General features: G+C 41.1%; 1 protein-coding gene across 1 annotated transcript in view; it reads right to left on the minus strand.

The window, feature by feature from the left end:
• LOC140232194 (uncharacterized) overlaps positions 1 to 19,692 on the minus strand; it is a 170,877-nt gene that overhangs the window by 14,680 nt on the left and 136,505 nt on the right. Inside the window, exons 26-29 of the mRNA XM_072312332.1 lie at positions 14,780 to 18,043; positions 7,951 to 8,076; positions 3,369 to 3,987; positions 599 to 717 (exon numbers count right to left, since the gene is read on the minus strand). Coding sequence (XP_072168433.1) covers positions 599 to 717; positions 3,369 to 3,987; positions 7,951 to 8,076; positions 14,780 to 18,043 — 4,128 coding nt within the window. The remainder of the gene's footprint in view (positions 1 to 598; positions 718 to 3,368; positions 3,988 to 7,950; positions 8,077 to 14,779; positions 18,044 to 19,692) is intronic.

Raw genomic sequence — 19,692 nt, forward strand, 5'->3', positions numbered from 1 at the left:
ATTCATTACGGACGGACGGAAGGACGGACGGACGGACGGACTGACGGACGGACGGACGGACAACCCGAAAACATAATGCCTCCGGCACCACTTCGTGGCGGAGGCATAAAAAGGTCATTAGCAGCTAGTCATTATCATAATCATCACCATCGACATCACCATCACCACCACCATCATTATCATCAATCAACATCACCATCACTACCGCCACCATTACCATCATCATCATCATCATCATCAAAATCATCATCACTATCATTGCCACCATGTCATAACCCCCCCCCCCCCCCCCAGTCAAGATGATCTGCATTTGATAGCATTGTCAACATTGAAGGTCTTTGCATAACTCTTTGTCTCTCTGCACAAACCATATAAAGCAAGCAGCACAAGTAGTGGAATTATGAGCTGCCATTTTTTCTCTTTTTTTTTTGGGGGGGGGGGGGTTGGGGGTGTATTTGTTTCTCTGTAAAATATCATTTTGATATTGAATTGAATTTCAACCAAATACTACAACAATTACAACTACAACTACATCAACAAAACACACATTGATACCCCTGCAGTGGAAAGGATGCACAAATTATCAGTCTTTGCATACCTCCAAGACAGCTGTCTTCTTTGCCACCTTCTTCTTCTTTGGCTTGGAAGCGGTTGCCGATGGCGCAGGTGGAGGAGTACCAAAGAGGTCTTCATCGATGGACACTGCACTACTGGTTCCTGTTGGAAGAGGAAATGAGCTTTCTTTGATGTGAAACTGTTTGGAGTAAAGAGGAGCTATCACTTATCATTTATTACAAATACAATAATATTTATCTATATTCCTGCTCTGAAATGTCCTGGATGGACTGAGGTGCATACACAAAATAACATCAGCTTCACAAACTGTAATTTTCAACCCAGAAAGAAGATTATCATTTGCACTGAACACTGACTGGATTATACGAGTAGACATACACTCATTGCTCTGACAGGTTTTTGAATGAACGAAAAGAGAAAAATGGAGCTGGCGTAAGTAAAGCTTTGGACTAATGACACTTTGTGTTATGAGCACAGGGCACACCTGTTGAAGTTACATTGCTATGATAGATTTTTGCAGCTAACCCCTAATGTGCCGTATTTATCCTACACCCTTATGTGCCATATTTATGCTACACTGGAGAGTCAAGGCCATATTCTTTAAGAATATGTCCTATGACCATCTATTATATTCTTGAAGAATATGACCTATGACCATTGGTCATATTCTTTCATCGGTCATATTCTTTAAGAATATGACCTATGACCATCGGTCATATTCTTGAAGAATATGACCTATGACCACTGGTCATATTCTATAAGAATATGACCTATGACCATCGGTCATATTCTTTAAGAATATGTGACACGCTACAACAAAAAGGTCCTAAAGTCGCGCACGGTCGAAGCCGTGAAAATCGAGTTTGAAGTAAGAGCATTAAAATTGGTCAAAACTTACGATTTTCTGATTTTGATATATTATTGGAGTCTAACATGTCTTCTTTCATCTGTCGAAATTTTGAAGCAAAATGATGAAAGGAAAGATAAAAAATAGCGTTTTTCTGAGCCATGTTTTTTTGCGTTTCAACGAAGCAGAAACTGGTTCGAAAATTTGGATTGAGCGCCACAGATAGGTTCCGCCCGTAACAACGATCAGAGTGATCTCATTGGTCAGTTTGCTGCTTGCTGCTAACCGAAGCGTGAAGCTCGCACACTGCCCAGTCGACTGGTGCGTGCGGGCGGGGTGCGCTATGCTCAGCCGCTTCTCACATCCTGGTCACTGATTGGTTGGTGAGGAGACCGCCGACGCTGATGTGCTTGAATGAACTCTTCGGGGGTTGCTAGGGCTTACCTTCTATTGTCCAGAGGTGAAAACTGACTTGCGTGAAAATTGATCGCGATTGCATCGAAAGGAAGACTTTTAGGGCGCTTTTCTCGAAGCAGTGATTTTCCAGACGTCTCGACATGTCTCTTCTAAACATCGATATCTCTGCAGCCGATTATTTTTATAAAATGTGTTATATATCAATTTAAAGCAGAAAGATTAGGGGATTATATCATGCAATTTTCAAATAATCGACCTCGCCCGACTTTAGGATCATTTTGTTGTAGCGGGTCACATATGACCTACGACCATCGGTCATATTCTTGAAGAATATGACCTATGACCATTGGTCATATTCTATAAGAATATGACCTGTGACCATCGGTCATATTCTTTAAGAATATGACCTACGACCGTCATCTTAACACACAATCATTGCAGATTTCAAAATATGCCTTTAAAGGCAATGAACAAAGCTGAATAGTTTACATGGACTTGCCTGTTTAATATACAAATTCAACAACAGCTGCCACAGTACTTCCTTTCAAATTGCAGAGAGACATGTTTTTGATCACACATGCTTAACCCTAACTAGGCCGGGGGGGGGCTCCGAGGCCCCCCTCCCCCGACGTTCTGCGCGATGTATCGTTATCGCGAAAAGCTATCGCCGCAACGTTTCATGACTTTTTTCTTTCGAGTCTCCCGCATCTTTTGACAACAAATTTGCTATGCCCGGGCACGCAGTTCCGAAGCTGCACATAAATATGTACGTGCATGTCAGACCAAAAATTGCTCAAAAACGTGACTTCGTGTACAATTTCAATGCAAACTGTGCTGACAAGCAAATTTCATAAAAGCATGATTATTTTGGGGTTTTATTGATTACAATCAATTAATAACATAATTTCTTGTTTGGAACAATGTCACGGACAAATTTCATCGAAAAAACAATGAAAAAATAAAGTCGAAAAAACAAGGAAATACATAAGAAATTCAAAAAACAATAAACAATAAACTTAAGAAATTTTTTCTGATGGCACAATTTTTTCTCTTACATTTGCTAAGGACACTAAAAAGAATACTTACACAAAAAATGTGCCTGTTTTGAGCTTTATTTAGTGATTTATACCAAATTGTCTGATTTCATGCATCACTATGCATGAATTAGCATAATTTATTTCATGGTACTTTAGATTACGTCATAGGCAATGTGTGTGCCAATTTTTGTTGCGATCGCGCGGTCGACGGGCGAGATCTGGAGGGGGGGCCTGGGAGGCCCCCACCCCGGCTCTATCATCTACCTAAATAGCCCGGCCTAGTTAGGGTTAAAGGCACATAGACCCGGTGGATTAGTCGAATGTGGACTTGTGGAAATGGGTCTAAGCGTAAGCGCCAAAGAGGAGTCGATAGCATACTTGAAGGTGTCTGTAGGAAACTTGCGCCGTCCGCCCGTGCACGCATTCGACTAAACCACCGGGTCTATGTGCCTTTGAAGGGAACATGGTGACTACAAGAGGTTTTTGCCCACCTTTCGGCTTCGAGTCTCCAAAGAGATCCTCATCCACGGCCAGATCAGTCAACGTTGACCGCTTGCTCTTGGAGTCGGAGGCAAAGATGTCCTCATACGCCGGCTCCTTCTTGTCGGTGCTCGGCTTGCTGCTCTTTTCTGGCGCTGGCGGCGTGGCAAAGATATCATCTATGGAAGCATCTAGACCGACCTTTGACGGACCCGCAAAGAGGTCATCGTCGAGGTCGAGAGTTCTCCTCTGTTGCTTCTTGTCTCCCGATGACGGTTTCGACGCAAACAGATCACTCTCGCCTTCTATCGAGAACGGTCGCTCCTCCTTGCTCGAGCTGACCTTCAGCGTCGACGACTGCTGCGCATCGCCGCTCGTGTTCGCGTACAGATCGTCGCCGAATATGTCCTCTGGCGGGGGCACGGGCTTCTTGGGTTTTGCGGCGGGTACTGGCTCCCGAGTTCGCGGTTCCTCCGGTTTCGCAGAAGCGGCAGAGGCGCCGATGTCCGGCTGGTCTTCTCCCGTGGAGTCGCTCCAGAAGGAAGGGTTAGAGCCTGAGGCAGCAGCGGCAGCCGCCTGGAGGCTCTTTCTGGACGGAGGTCTCCGCTTGGCTGATACTCGAGCCCTTGTCTGAAAGGAGGTATCAAGTGAGCACATTTCATTTTGAGAACACACACTAAATGATACAAGCACAGACAACAAATTCTCACATTCGTTTTGCTGACAAAAGAAGACAAACATTGTTGTAAACACATTGCCCAACTGCAAACAATGATCACAACTTTGTCACTCCTTGCATGTTCTATACAAATGAGTGTGATGAACAGAAGTCCCTAGTGCAACATTGCTTCTCAAATCTCATGCCAGCGGAGAATCAAATGGTTTAAATGTCAACTGTGGGTCTCTTCTTTCTTTCCCCATAGGCATATCATCACGTTGCTCTCTGAACAAAACAAACAAACAAACAAACAGACAAACATATCCCATGTACAATGGTATGCATGTTCATATGTTGGTGCACAAAGATGAATTATTCCCAGAGTAAATCATCGCGAATGAAAGGAATGAAATTACAACAATGTGCAATAGAAAGTAATGAGATGAATTTTATACCACATTGCACTGACCACTGGGTGCTGAATTCATAAGACATACCAGTATTTTAATATGTCACATCTTTTTCATTTTTAGTCTGATTTTGCCCACAATTTTTTGATGCTATAGATGCTCCTATGTCGATGCATTATTTGTGGTAAAATTTTTCCAACGTGAGATTTAAAGAGCAGCACTTTTCCAAGAGAAAAAAAAAAATCCTGTTTTCAATAAGCCTCTTACAATATCAACAATGACAATAGATGTATTTTGGAAATATCAGTATATCTGAGATAAGAAAAACAAAAGTCATCATGTTCATTGCAGTCATTACGCATCACTCTAAATGAATCAAGATAAAGAGTGAACAAAATTCTTTTGCATGAAGGATTGCAAAAATCACTCTTCACTTGTGACGTTCTGCAGTGATGTGATATTTCTTTCAAATGTAAGTGGGAGTTCACGGAATAATATCATCTCTGATCTGCTTCGGTCCATGTTGTAGCCACGATGCAACTCGGGCGTCTATTGTTTGAGCACGCATGGGGTGCTATCGAGTAACGTCTCCAGGTACAAGGAGTTGTGCGACCTATTCCAGCAAGATAGCGCACCAAATCAATCAAGCCATTCAAAGGACTGGCCGATTCCTCTTGGCACAGTCGCAAATTAATTGCACTACCTCCAAGAAGGTTGGGAAGGTTGTTTGACTACATCAGTGGTCGAGGAGCGCGTATGTTGTTTGTCGTGACGCGAGGACAAGGAGGCGGTGTGGATGATCCCCCACGTTGCCAATTTGTCCGGCTTGGGTAATTATCTCACACTCCGATCACACGACAATCACATGATTTCACCTACTGGGCTTATATATTTCTGCCAACCTTAAAGACTCTGGCTTCCTTTGGCACTGCCTGCTTTTTTAAGCATTTGAGAAAATAAGCTGATTTTTTTTTTCCTTCAGCTCAATTTCTTAACTGTATTTTTCTCAGTAGTTACACTGATATCAATATTCCTTTCCTTCTCTACCCCAAAGTAATTGCATGGGCCTAGAGATTCCTAACCCCTGTCCACACACACTTGTACAAACACACACAGAAACCCTCACATTTTACACAAAAGTTGAACAACACACATCATCAAATACTTGTAATAGGAATTTAGCCTTAGTTCTCAGATATTTGTGTGTATGTGTGGTTGGGGGGGGGGGGAGAGGGGGTGTGTTTTACTATTAAAGCCAAGCAATCTTATTAAGCATTTGCGAGTAGGATTAAAGCCACATACATTTGGCATCAATGAAGGACTCTTTACATAAATCACTCTAGACTGACAAAAAAAGCACCAAGATTTTGTAGTCAGCATGTATACAATTAACGCAATGAAATGAAAATGTCAAGCACAGGTCTAGACCCTATATTTTGCGAGGTTTTTATTTTCCAAAATATTATAAATTGGGTTCTATTTGCAAATTCAAATGGGCCAATCTAAAAATATGCAAAATTATCAACTCTGATTTTGACATGAATGCAATGTGCATGCACACATTTCTCCATTCACTGCTATACTCCCTGATCACAAATTCAACCGCTCGCGAAATTGTCAGAAAGTCCTGATTTGCAAGACAAACTTTTGGAAATTTGTGTTATCATAAAAATGACATATATACACCATGTAGTATATCAGCACAGTGTCAGTGACATGTGACACATTTGCTGAAATGTGTTGGCGACTTCAGGAATGAGACAGAGCAAAACTGCACTAAACTTTTTCCCAATGCGCTTTGTGGATTGAAACCCCTAACAGACACATAAATTTTGCAGTGCATAGCAGCACTGCACTAAAAAATAGGAGCTCTTTTGCCTCTGATTCCCCAAGAGCAGAAATGTTCCGAGGAAAGTTAAAGTGCATAATCCCTTCTTTCAAGTCACATCATCACGCTAGATTCAAAGGCATATCTAACACATTGGGGGTGGGGAGGTGAGGGGTATCATACGATGTGCTTTTGTTAGAACAGCATTATGAAACAACAAATCACTTCAGCCCTCGCCAAAAGTATTGTGTAACTCTGTTTAATCCTCTTATTTCCTTGATGAAAGACTAGCAAAGAGAGCATTACTAAATAATGTGTTTACTCTGGCGTGTTTACATTGCATGAGAAGAAAGCAGTCTTCATGAATGGCACTCTCGCAATTTTGCCCGCAAGTGGCTCCTGGCAAGTTAGATGTTGTTGTGGCAGAAAAACAGCAAACTGGAAAATACCAGACTCATCAAGAGTCAACACTAACATTACATTCCTAACATAATGGAAATGTGGTTCTCACATGCTGCTTGTATAAAATACTACATTTCTAACGTGATGCACACATGGTTATGTGATGAAGTCCACAAAGACAATATTACTTTCAGCCAGAACGTGATGGAGACATGGTTACTGTAAAACGAGGAATGTTCGCGTGCATTTTAATTTCGCGAGTGCAAAGATTCACGAAATCAAAATGCACACAAAAGTTCTTTTCTACACTATAAGCATTGAATGCCAGTGGCAGTTCGCGAAAATTTCATGCCGCAAAAAAGGCCGTCGGCTTCAATTCGCGAAAAATTCATGCCACGAATATATCATGTTTTACAATATTGGGTGTAATTTCCTTCCCAAAGAGGGGCTGTTATCCTCACATTGTAGTGCCTAATTGACCCAGCATGAAATTACACTTCTCTCCGGACATACCGTCTTAGCAGAAGAAGAAGAAACAAATTCCCAACCTATCTGCAATCACACCAAGACATCAGGGCAATCTTTCCCCTTGTGTTTAAGTGGTAATAAGTTTCCCATCCCCCTCCTCCCTGCTTTCTACCAGTCTCCCTGCCGAGGGCACTATTTCAAATGAGTTCAAAATCCACTTCCACACATCCACAATGTACGTAGGATGAAAACCAGACAGCAATACAGGTTTTGTCACTGATTCTCTTACACTCCAACCTGAAGTTAATGTCTCCCTGATAAACATCCATCTAATACCAATGCTTTACATTTATCTCCTGATAAAGAGCAAGTGTGCTGCACGATGTTCCCTTTTGAGAAAACTTGCCAAACACTCATTAACCTGCCATGTACACATACGTACAGTTGTACACAATTTTGCTATTGCTGATATATTTGCGAATGGTAGTTGATAGGGTATTTTTATGAGTTGCTGATGTCTCATTTTGTGTTTTTCTAATCACCATGACAATCGCCATGGAAAAAAACAACAACCATAAGACAAAGATTCAGAAGAAAGTGCGACTTTTTCAACAAACCATTGTTAAAAAAATGCCTGACATCAGCTCAATACCCTCGGGAAAAAAAGAAATACTGGAACTAGCAGTCACCTGATGTTGCAACGGTACAACAAGTACATGCTTAATGACAAGGGTTGAACCCCAGTCCTCACTGAAAGCTCAGTGCACAATCCACAGGACTACAACACTTTCAAAATCCCAACTCCCTCCTCCTCCTCTTTCTCTTACCTTCGTTGGGTTGTCCAGTGTCTTGAAGTTGGCGGGCTGGTCAAATCCAACGGACGCTGACTCCGGTCTCGCAGCGGGAGGGGCTGCTCCTGGCCTGAGGGCCGTGGGGTCAATTGCCATGTTGGCCTAAGAAAAGTATTAATAGTCATCACATATATCTCATAAGTTCAGCATTCCCACTTAGCATTGCAGTGTCACAACAACCACAATGAATTACTATGATGAAAAAAGACTTGTAACAACGCAACATTATTATCATTAATGCAATGTTATAAGACCCTGGTAAACTCATCAAATGTTACAAAAAAGTAATAATGGTATTGGTTATGAAAATAAAAACAAAATTATATTTGAATCTTATCCTGCCTAAAATTCCAAATTTTGTTTGAACATTTGGAACTTTTTGGTTTTGAGCATATGTATTACACTTTAGTGCTTTGAATAATTTAAGTGTTGAAATGTCCAGTTGAAATGTCCTACTGTAATGCTTGACTGCATCTAAACTTACCATCAATATTATTAACACCACAGCTACCCCCTGATCAGCTTTTTGACTGTTTACTTGGTAGATTTTTGAACTTTTAGTGGAACAAATTATAACAGCAATGACAAGCCTAGAGTCTGGAGTATTTGTAAAATACCAAACTGATGCATATAATATTCAGCAACCTCATCAGTCTTTTGTGGTAACAGTTCACACACCCAAACATAATATACAGGGCAGGTGGGAAGACAAAGAATATATAGTTGATAGTTGATATACTAGAATACATTTCAAATATATATCAAAATATATCTATAGTAGATATGAAAGTGGTAGTAGCTATTAAACAAATTGCATTTAACAAACAAACTGTGCATTTCTCTCACCCCCCCTCAACTTATCATCAAAGACATTTTACTGCAAGTCCCTTCAATAAAAAAAAAAACAATAAAAAAACCCCCCAAGATTTGGAATAGCTTTAGATAAAAAAAACCCCCAAACAAACCAGAACAAACAAGGATTTGAAATAATTTTCATTTCCAAGCTCTAATGTTATGTTTTCAAGTGTGTGACTAGTGAACTGTTACAATGAGATGCATGTAGTACACTTTTACATGTGATGATGAAACAGTCTATTCAATTCTGCTTTTAGTTAAACACAGTAAGTACCATCTGTCAAGGTAATGCTGCATGCTTTAAATGAAAACATGTTGTTTGCATACACAGAATGATTAAGTGCTCTTCGAACCATCAGGTATGATGCAAATATAAATAACACACATTCCCAGTATGAAGGGCTTTGGACACTGCATTTATGAATAAAATGGATGAATGATAAACGAAGAAAAAAAATGTCATACAGTTAACACAGAGTCTCACAAAATGAATGAAATAAAATAATTATGAGACGGGCTACAATGAGAGTCTGAGAAAGTCACCAAACATCAATTTCCAAAAGAGTTTTCCAATTGTGTTTTCACGTTTCCAATTGAGGTTTTCCAACTGAGTTTTCAAATTTTCAATGCAGTTTTTTTTTTTGCATTCTCAAGACACTTAGTCTTTGAAAGATGTTTAATACCATTATATTATTTCTGAAAATCTGCCACAGAAATGTGACAAAATCAAGCAAGCAAATTAAGACAACTTTGACAAAATTTGTTCAAAAATCTACATGCTGTAAGGCATGCATAAGACTAGATGGCAATCCATGAGAGGTTATTACAAACATCATAGCAACATGTTTCCTAAAAAAGGGAAAGATACCAAATTTCAAAACAATTCAAGATTCTTAACCTGTTCAAGGAGTTGTGACAATTTCACAATAAAAACAAAATACTAATCAAAATAGGTAACAAATATCAAATTCCTTATTTTTCACAAAGTCATCTTTTTGTTTCATATTTCTTTTAAGCTTTTACACAAGTGACTTTATCAGGTTTACGTGGTGACCCGTCACAAAAAAAAAAAAAAAATTCAATTAGATGAAATATAAACTATGAATGGCAATCATAAGAACTTGTTACTGAGAAGCACACACAGTCATGTACATACACTGTTAGTATATAATATATATATATATATATATATATATATATATATATATATATATATTCTGATATTGTTAGAATCAGGTTTATGTGGTGACTGGTCACAAACAATGGAAAACAGAAAATTCAATAAATGAGATGAAATATAAATTATGAATGGCAATCACAAAAACTTGTTAGCAGAATAAGCACACACATACATGCACATACATTGTTAAGCAAGTAGATATATTTTTGTTGTTGTTACAAGCCTGGCACGCACCAACAAACTTCAGTACAAAAGAATCATCGGAAGAAAGAGAAGAAAAGGAGGAAATTGTCAAAAAGAGACAGACAGACAGACAGACAGACAGACAGAACTACAGCTATTGCATGATAAATAGTGCCTTGCATATCTAGTCATGTATTCATTCATAACACGATGCGGCGTTAACATCTGACTCTATTTTGAGATTCTGTTTTTCCAGTAATGAATCTTTCAGATCAGAATGAATCTTTCAGATCAGAATGAATCTTTCAGACCAGAATGAATCTTTCAGATCAGAAAGAATCTTTCAGACCAGAGTGAATCTTTCAGATCAGAATGAATTTTTCAGATCAGAATGAATTTTTCAGATCAGAATGAATCTTTCCAGATCAGAATGAATCTTTCAGACCAGAATGAATCTTTCAGATCAGAATGAATCTTTCAGATCAGAATGAATCTTTCAGATCAGAATGAATTTTTTCAGATCAGAATGAATCTTTCAGATCAAAATGAATCCCTCAGATTAGAATGAATCTTTCAGATCAAAATGAATCTTTCATATCAAAATTAATCTTTCAGATCAGAATGAATCTTTCAGATCAAAATAAATCTAAATCCATTTATGAAAAGATTTTAAAGCACACTCTCTGTGTTGGGTGTGGTGTGCAGTGCCTTAAAAGAACAAGGACCCAAAAAGAAAAAGAAAAAAAATGCATTGTAATTCTTAGCCAAAGTGTTCACATGATAGCAATATCCAGAACTACTACCCATACTGCAGTGTGTGTGATTTGTTGATTTGCTAGCTGTGGAATGTTAACAACAAAGGAAGCCACTAAGTTCGTATGCAGAATTGTGCAAATGATAACTACATCTGTAGCAAACAGCTGTAGTGTGTTCCTTGGGATAGAAATACACATGTATGAACTACCTGGGTCTGTAACACATATCAGCTACTCAAAGTCAATTGAATAATGTCCCCTGAAAGATGGCGACTTCATTCCCCCAACCCTTGCTCTATTTAAACAAATCTGCTTCCTCAGAGAACAATTACAAGACTTGTGGTTTGTAAGATGCTTGGTGGGCGAAAGGACAAGAGGTTGGAACTCAACAATTCTCCCCCCCCCCATGTGGCGCTTTCAATGAAAATCAATTTCACCAATTGAAACATTGGTTTGCGCTCCTTCTGAGCTAAGAGAGGCCGAGCACATGCGTCACTGTTGGACAATGCAATCATTCTGAATGGTTGGTTGCCATGGCGATGCAGTGGATTCGGAGTGCCTGAGTGGCAATTTTGCAACTTCAACAGCTTTGGCAATACCTTTCCTCACACCAGTATCGTGCGCAATTTGGATGTTGCCCTGCTATTATTGTCATAGCTACAAACCTGTTGGAATAGGAATTTTTTTTCAAAGCTGTTTTCGACAAGAGCGAGCTCATTCAAGTTCCCTACACCCCCCCCCCCATCACCACCATCAGGGTTCTCACATGTTGAGCAATTATAAGAGGAAGAACTGATTGAATTCTGCTCGATTAAAAGTGCAACGGCATTGCATCTGTTGCTTTTCAATACAACATCGATGTCGTGATCAGGTAAAATTGTACCAGGGAGAAGGCTGAAACCACATCCAAACAGTTTCAATTGATGCAATGTGATGCAAGAAGGAACGAACATGAGGAGGAGAAGACGACAAAGAAAAAAAAATGTTATCTTTTGGCTCTAGCTTTGTGATGAATGCTCACTCTTTTGTTTCGGCAGACATCGGAGCTTTGCCTTGATTTGGTATTATAATGTCTCCTTCCTTTTCCCCCGACACACGCTTCCTCCGAAAACTCCCCATCCACGGTTTATCGAATTCTCCCGGGAATCGTGGCCGCGCACGTGAGTGTCATTCACTTACGTCAGCTTTATTGTGCGAGGACAGATGGCGCACCAGCTTTCTCCCCGGGAACCGGTTTCCAAAGACTGAGATCATAAAGGCAGGATGACGATGGATGGGGGGCGGAGTGGGAGAAAACGCTTCCCTGCCCTTCACTTGCATTGTGCTTTCCACATGAAATAAGTCTTAGCATGGTTTTCAATTTGGCCCTTCCTTTTATTAACCAACTGCCCTACATCACTGATTTTTTTATGGCTTATTCCTACTAAATAGTGTCCATGACAAAATGGTTACTGAGAATATGTAAGCCCGATGGCAAAGGCCCAGTTAAATGCAATGAAACTGGTTCAACTTTCTGAATGACAAAAAGAACAAGGAAACAAAAAATAAACACATTAAAACAAATGCTGCAGGAATGAAAAAAAAAAAGGTTGAGAAACTGATAAAAAGACAGATAGATCTATGGAGAAAATGTGAAAGAGGAAAGAGAAAGGGAAAGCGAAGAGAAGACAAGTATAAACACATATGTAACATAGTCCCTATTATTTACCAAAAGGGAAAGGGCAGAGAGTATGAGAAAACATGCATCTGCCATTTTCTGCATGCAAATACATAGAATGAATGTTTTCAGAGCAGGTATGAAAGTGTCAATAGTCATTTCTGCATGCCACTGACAGACAAACGAACAAGAAAACAAACATGCCAAAATATACACAGGAATTTCGAAACATCTTGCATTAATGATATGCTCTCATACAAACTGGAAGAAAGTGATGACACCTTTATTTCTTGGCTCAACAATGAAGGAAGATGGGGTTTGACTGAAGAGGCATTATAAACTGCCTCTGTACAAGCTACAACAGAGTGATCCACTTTTGTATTCTCAGATAACACAGTGAGCAGTGGCAAAACTTTCATCAGTGCAGATGAGGCCAGGGGTGTAAAAATCCAATTCTTTAGAAATATGACACAACTGCAACAAGTATCTACTCTTCATGTACAAAAATGCAGAGTGCCTGTAAGATAACAAACTTTAATGAGGTGTTGCGTACCGTTGACAGTACAACAGCTCACCTGTGAATTCAGAGCCTTGCTCTGCACACATATAAACAAATCATCGTATACTCTTTCTTCTAACCAAATACACTCTTCAGTATTTATCGTTCATTACACCGTGTGCAGTCTTGGGGCAAACTAATGACTCTTCAAGGGAAAAAAAAAAAAGACGGAACGGAACTTGAGCCACGACGCAGACACAGGCAACGTGCCCTGGTCGATCGCCCCTTTCCTTCTGAGAACAAAAAGCCCAAGCTTTCACCTTGGAATCTCCGCTGCCTCGCCTTAAGAAATCAGAGCAAGGTCAAGCCAGGTTCCTTTGAGGCAACAGTTACTGCAAACGCTATCAAAAAACGAAGACGAAAGAAACACCGACCAAAAAAATGCCCACAGGATGAAATTAGGTTGATATTGATTTTGCCCGTCTTTCAGTGGCCTGACATTCTATACCCCTATAAACTCTTCTCCCCCCCCCCCAAGTTTTTCTTGGCAAAACGTTGTTTACACCCTAGCAACTTTTGTTTCACACCCTAGCAACTTTTGTTTCACTTCTGCCTCTCTTAGCAATGACAGGGCTTTTCCCCATACTGTCAGGTTGATCAGTCACAAAAGGCCTTAACCCTTTCTATGCCAGGTACTTTGGACGGTGTGCACAACGCAATGCTAATCGGTACAAAAGGCACATGGAGGGCTTAAAGATTAATTCTGCAGAATTCATAGAGGAGATACAGATATAAAAAATGACACTTGCAATATTTCTGAGGAATGAATGGACACTTTTTACATGATCAGAGATTTTTAAGAACTGAAAGAAATTTGAACAGAGTGTTGTGTTGTGGTCAGATTTGCTTTGATTTACATTTTTGGTAAATGTTGACTTACACTGCTTTTTCATGGCAAAAAACACAGCTTTGGCGCAGAGAAAGTATGCCTAATAAATTGTGAATAGATCTGCTAAGCTTCTCTTTCTTACGTCAATCTTATGGTTTGCTAGTACACAATATCACATATGAGAGAAAAATAATGTGAAATGAAATATCACTTCACTGTCATATACCTTGTATTACTGTACTGTCAAATGACCTCACTTCACAAAGCCAACCTCATCAACCTAGTAACACATTGTCTTTACTGCTCCCTCTGACTCCCTAAGACAAATTATGACAACACAGCCACATAGAAGACCAGAGTTGTTTGTAAGCAATCAGGATATTCAAAGCTAGCCTTCAGTACAAAGAAATGGATGTTATCTTCATTGGATATACTCTTTTCAGACTGTAATATTGAACAAAGGATTTACTCCAGAACATTTTACAAAATCAGCCCATGGGAAATACAGATATTGTGTGAACAGGGTATTCTAAACAGACTAGCTGGAAACTAACATTGTGAAAGGGAAGCTTCAAGTAAATGATTCTTGTGCCCCTGGAAACTCTATGACACTATACTTGGGGCTAATTGTAATCAAGTTCTACTCTTTCTTCCAGCAAAACCTACAAACTCATATGAAAGTATGCATCACAGAAAAGTTAAGTCATGCTTGGTTTTAAAAGACCAAGACCATGCTGTGTTCAGGACTTTCAAGCATCTTGCATGCAAGCGCAGGCCCATTTCACACCTTAAACATTTCCGCTTTCCTCCACACAGAGCCTACGTTGGATGAAGCCGTTCCAGATGGGGTGTATGATGTTGCAGATGAGGTTGCTGGCTCTGCCGAGGGTGATGGTGATGATGATGATGATGGTGATGGAGAGTTGGACGGGGGAGCTGGACCAGCTACTTTCTTGGGCAACTTCTGCGGATTCTTGCTTGGCTTTGGGAGTGGTTTTGGGGGTGGTTCCTTGATACTGCGTTTTGACAGCAGGCTGCGGAAACCAAACGGGGCTGCAGAATTCTGGGTTGGTGGGGCTGGTTCGGGAGGGGTAGGTATGGGTTTGCCCTTCTGCTTCTTAATTTTGCTGGGGCGGGGAAAAGTGAACCCTCCGGAGAAGGGGAGATCATCTTTCTTCTCCGGGTGGTGAGGGGAAGGGGTCCTGACAATATTGGATTTGGCAGAGAATGAGTAGGACGGTGTTCTCCTGATACAAGCCTCAAATTTCCCCGAGACTGCAGCCACTGGTGGTCTCTTCCATTCAACATCACTGGTCCCCCGGGGACTGGTAGGTCTCTGAATGGGAGGGGGCTCACCATGGTGGTCATCGTGCCCATTTTGCCGAACAGGACTCTCCATCTGGAGGTTCCACTTGGGACTCCCCGGCTGCCTCGGATGGTGGTCGCTCTCGCCATTGGGAAAGCCACTGCTACATCTCGTGTCAGGGACAGCTCTGGGAGACCTACGATGGATTGTGGGACTACCTTTCCTCGATAGTCTGGGTGATGCTGGCGGGGAGGCATGATCCTCCTTGTTACTAAACATTGCTATTTTCTGAATGAGTGACATTTTGCAGAGCTCATTTGGCGGACAATGATCGTCATCGCCCTGCGATTGCCTTGCGTTTTCTTTTCCTACCTTACCATGATTTTTGCTACTTACTTTCTCACTTGGTCCCATTTTCTGGGAGTATCCTGAACTGTTTGAGTTAGAGGAGTTTGAGGAACACACTGAGTTATTGTGTGCATTGTTGTAGGTGTTGGTGGAACTCTGTGAACTTACGGTGGTGAATGAGTCATGTGAATTGGCAGATATGTTTGACAGGTTTAGTGAGTTGAATGAGAACTGTGAGCACGTGGAGGAGTTGGAAATGATGGACATGTGTGCACTCACTGCAACATTGTTAGAGTTAGTTGTGTTTGAGGATTTGTGGTATGGTGGGGAATTGGCAAAGTTGGATAGGATGTGCCCACTGAGATCTCTTGGAAGGGAACCTCCGGGTCTTGTGGGCTTGGCAAGGACTGGGGGAGGAACGGGGGCTTTGCTTGGCTTTTGTGCGGGGGGTGGGGGCTGCTTCTTGGGAGCTTTGGATTTACCGGTTGAAGGGGGAGATACTGCTGGGGGTCTGGGAGGACCCCTCTTTGGACTGACCTCATGATGGCCATTGACTTGGTGAGGCTTTGATTCTTTCAATGCTCTGGCATTTCTCGCATGGTGCTCTCGAATGGCATCAACAACGATGTTGTCGTCGTAGTCCTCAACTTCATTTTCAATGTCTTTGGCAAAGTTGTGCTCAAAAGCATTGCCATTACCCTGGAGGTCCCCATTGGATTTTGAACTGTGGATGTTGGTGTCTGTAAGGTATGATATTGGGGGAGGCGGAGGGGGAAGATCGGCATCCCACCGATCGTCATCTATGTGGTTGTTGGTCTCGCCCTGGAGGGCCTTAGATGGAATCCCATCAATTCCTGCCATTGAGTTTCTCACAGGACTCTGTCCACTTGTGTTGTGGGGATCCTGCAGTCGACTTCGATGGGTCTGTATCTCATCTTCTATTCTAGCTTTAACATCATGTGACGTGTGACCTTTTGCTAATACCCTGGGAGATGTCTCTTTTCTGTAACCATTCTTGAGAACTTGAGCACTGAAGATTGGCATGTCATCTTTTTCAAAATCAAGTGACTGATCTGACAAAGGACTCCCAACAGGGGAAGGCCCTGGAGACTTGTTCTTCCTATCTGCGTGAATGACAAAGGCTGACTGAGCATTTGACTTGAGCGCCCCTGAATGGAGCCCCTTGGGACTTATTGGTTCTGAAATTACTGGTCTGTTCTTTGAATTTGGTGGAGAGCAGGTTTTGGAGGTGAGGAACTTGAGGGGAGGGGGACGAGCGGGCACCTTCTTCATGGGTTTGATTTCGGGTGGAATTCTGTTATTTGTCAGGTCCTTGACACCTTTGTTCTCAAAAAAGGATGGTGCAGGCCATTCTGCTGTATTTACGTGTATTTTCTTGATAGGGGAGAACTTTGATGTGTTGGAGCGGTCCTCGGGTCTCCCGTCAGTACTGTGAGATCTAAGTCGCCTCAGCAGCTTTGGGCTGGCTGTGGGAATGTTGTTGTTCATGTTTGATGGGTACGAGCTTGGAGGTTTGGGAAGAGGACTGGGAAGGCGAGGGGGGCTCGGTGGAGGTGGAATCTGATTTTCTGATGGAGTTGACTTCTTTGGTAGGACATGGGGAGGGGGAGGTGGGAAATCATCATTATTCAGGTCATCCAGAAAGGATGGTGGCCTCGGGAATTCTACTGGACTGGGGATTCTATTCACAGGAGAAGGGGGTGGAGGCAAATCATTGGTAACTGAAAGTGATGAATTTCTTGGAAGGGTGGGGGGTCCTTTAGGCTTGTTCTCTTTGAGATCATAATCTGGAGGTGGGACATTTGGAGGGCTGGGAAATTTGGGGAGCGTTGGTGGGGGTAAATGATTGAGCGGTTTTGGTGGAGGGGGTGGCTCACTTGGCGGTCCTGGGAATTTGGGTAATGTAGGTGGAGGCTCATGAGAATTGTGATTATATTTGGGAAGAGTTGGTGGCGGTGGATCATGAGGCGGACTGGGAAATCGTGGCAAGGTTGGTGGAGGCTCCTTCGGAGGACTAGGGAATTTCGGGAGTGTTGGTGGAGACGGGGGTATACACTTCTTGTTGCTTGGACCATGGTTTCCACGGTTTGGGGGCTTCAGGGCTACTTGGGGGACCCTGGAAATGGTGGCTTGGGGAGCCCGGGGAGTAATGGCTGTCTGCACTGCCCCATCCTCGTCTGTCGGTGAGGATTTAGGACGGTATCGGCGCTGATGGGAATGCACACCGTTAGTCTTCTGGATGGCAATTGGTGGACTAAGTTTCACTTTGGTCTGCGGAGGTTTGCCGACCCCATTCCTTGTGGGAATAGGGCTGAGGTCAGGAAAGGATGGCTTGATGGGCATTATAACCTCTACAAACTTGGGCAGAGCCGAACCCTGGTGAGGTGAGGTGGGGGGAAAATAGTTGCAAAGTTTCACTTTCACATACCAAACACAGCACAGCACATTGCAATAATTTGTATTTGCATTTTTTTTCCTCTTCACATCAAAAACTCAAACGCACTTACAAACAAGTCATGACGATCAAACATTTGCAAATTAGCAATAAACATTTTGCTTCATATTTGAACCATAATGTTTAACAATAACATACAAAATGGTCATTTCGCAGCCCATGCTTTATCTCATGCAAATATCATCTTCATTTTAAGAGTGATATTAAACCTAAAGATCTATCTGAGCACCTAGCTATGCTAACTACAACAATAAAAAAAAAATCACTGTACTATTGATTAGTTGCATTACTCAGCATGCACTATATAGCTATCAAACACAGAAATATCAGAGTTCATACAAATTTTCTCTGTAGATGCACATCCTATGAAACTTCAATTGACCTGTTTTTTCTCAAAAGCTGGCATGCATATCATGCAATACAAGTTCAGTATAGCTCAACTCAGTATACCTCAGGAAGCTCCCCCCTTTTTTGACAGGAAGACTTCATTCAATAATTTTTAGCAGAGCGTAAGGAAAAAAAAAACTTTAAGAGAAACCTCTGGAAGGCAAGAATTCACTATTGCACAGCTGGTTTGTCCTTGAATACATCTAAATACAAGAGATGGAGAGAAAAAAGCATCTCAGTGATTCAAATACAGTCGGTACATTTCATCTTGCTTTCCTTTTACAACATACATCATCGTACTCCATAACAAACACATCATTTTTTTTCCCTTTTAACTTCTCGAAAACTATTCTCAGCTTGGAGATACATGTAGGAGCCACTATCTGTGGACTTATTGCTCACCTATCATAACCCAAACAGGTTTATGCTTTGTGCATGACTCACATGCACACATGTACATTCATTCACTCATTTTAGCATATTACAAGTATCAGGCTTACCTCAAGTATCAGGCTTACTACTGACTACTCGGGACAAATTAAGTATGATAAACACCACAACACTGGTGGGGAAAAAAAAATGTAGGAAGAACAAATCTCAGCATTATTTTGACACCTAACACTGACTACCAGTATCATACATTACTCTTATTCTCACAACAAAAATACACTGCAATTAGGAGCTTACACTTCCTATCCACTTTCATTGAAAAAAAAAAAATCAAATTTAAGAAGTACGAGTATACAAAAAAAGAGTTACATTTCTGACACAGCCATTACACAGTCCTTCAGTCATTTTACAAAACAATAAACTTCTGTGTGCAACTCTGGCAACAGTGACATTTAACTACCCTTGCCGAGCACTTACCTTGCAAGTGCAGGATTTATTGAAAGTAATCAACTCACAAATCTTTTGAAACATAGCTCACAAATGCTAAGCACTCATCATGTGACACATATGTCCTCTGTATCATGAAACGTCTATGACAATAAAAAAAAAAAATAACCACATCATTGGAGTTAGACATAGAACACGGCAATCATCTGCATAATAATGAAAATTATAACAACTTCCTAATAGTACAAAACACCTGAACTCTGGCTTTCATAATTCTCTGTTCCAGCTTGTGACATGTATTTGACACTTTCATGATACATATGACTACATTAAAAAAAAAAAATTG

Source organism: Diadema setosum, chromosome 8 (assembly GCF_964275005.1).
Source record: "Diadema setosum chromosome 8, eeDiaSeto1, whole genome shotgun sequence".
NCBI classification, from domain to species: domain Eukaryota; kingdom Metazoa; phylum Echinodermata; class Echinoidea; order Diadematoida; family Diadematidae; genus Diadema; species Diadema setosum.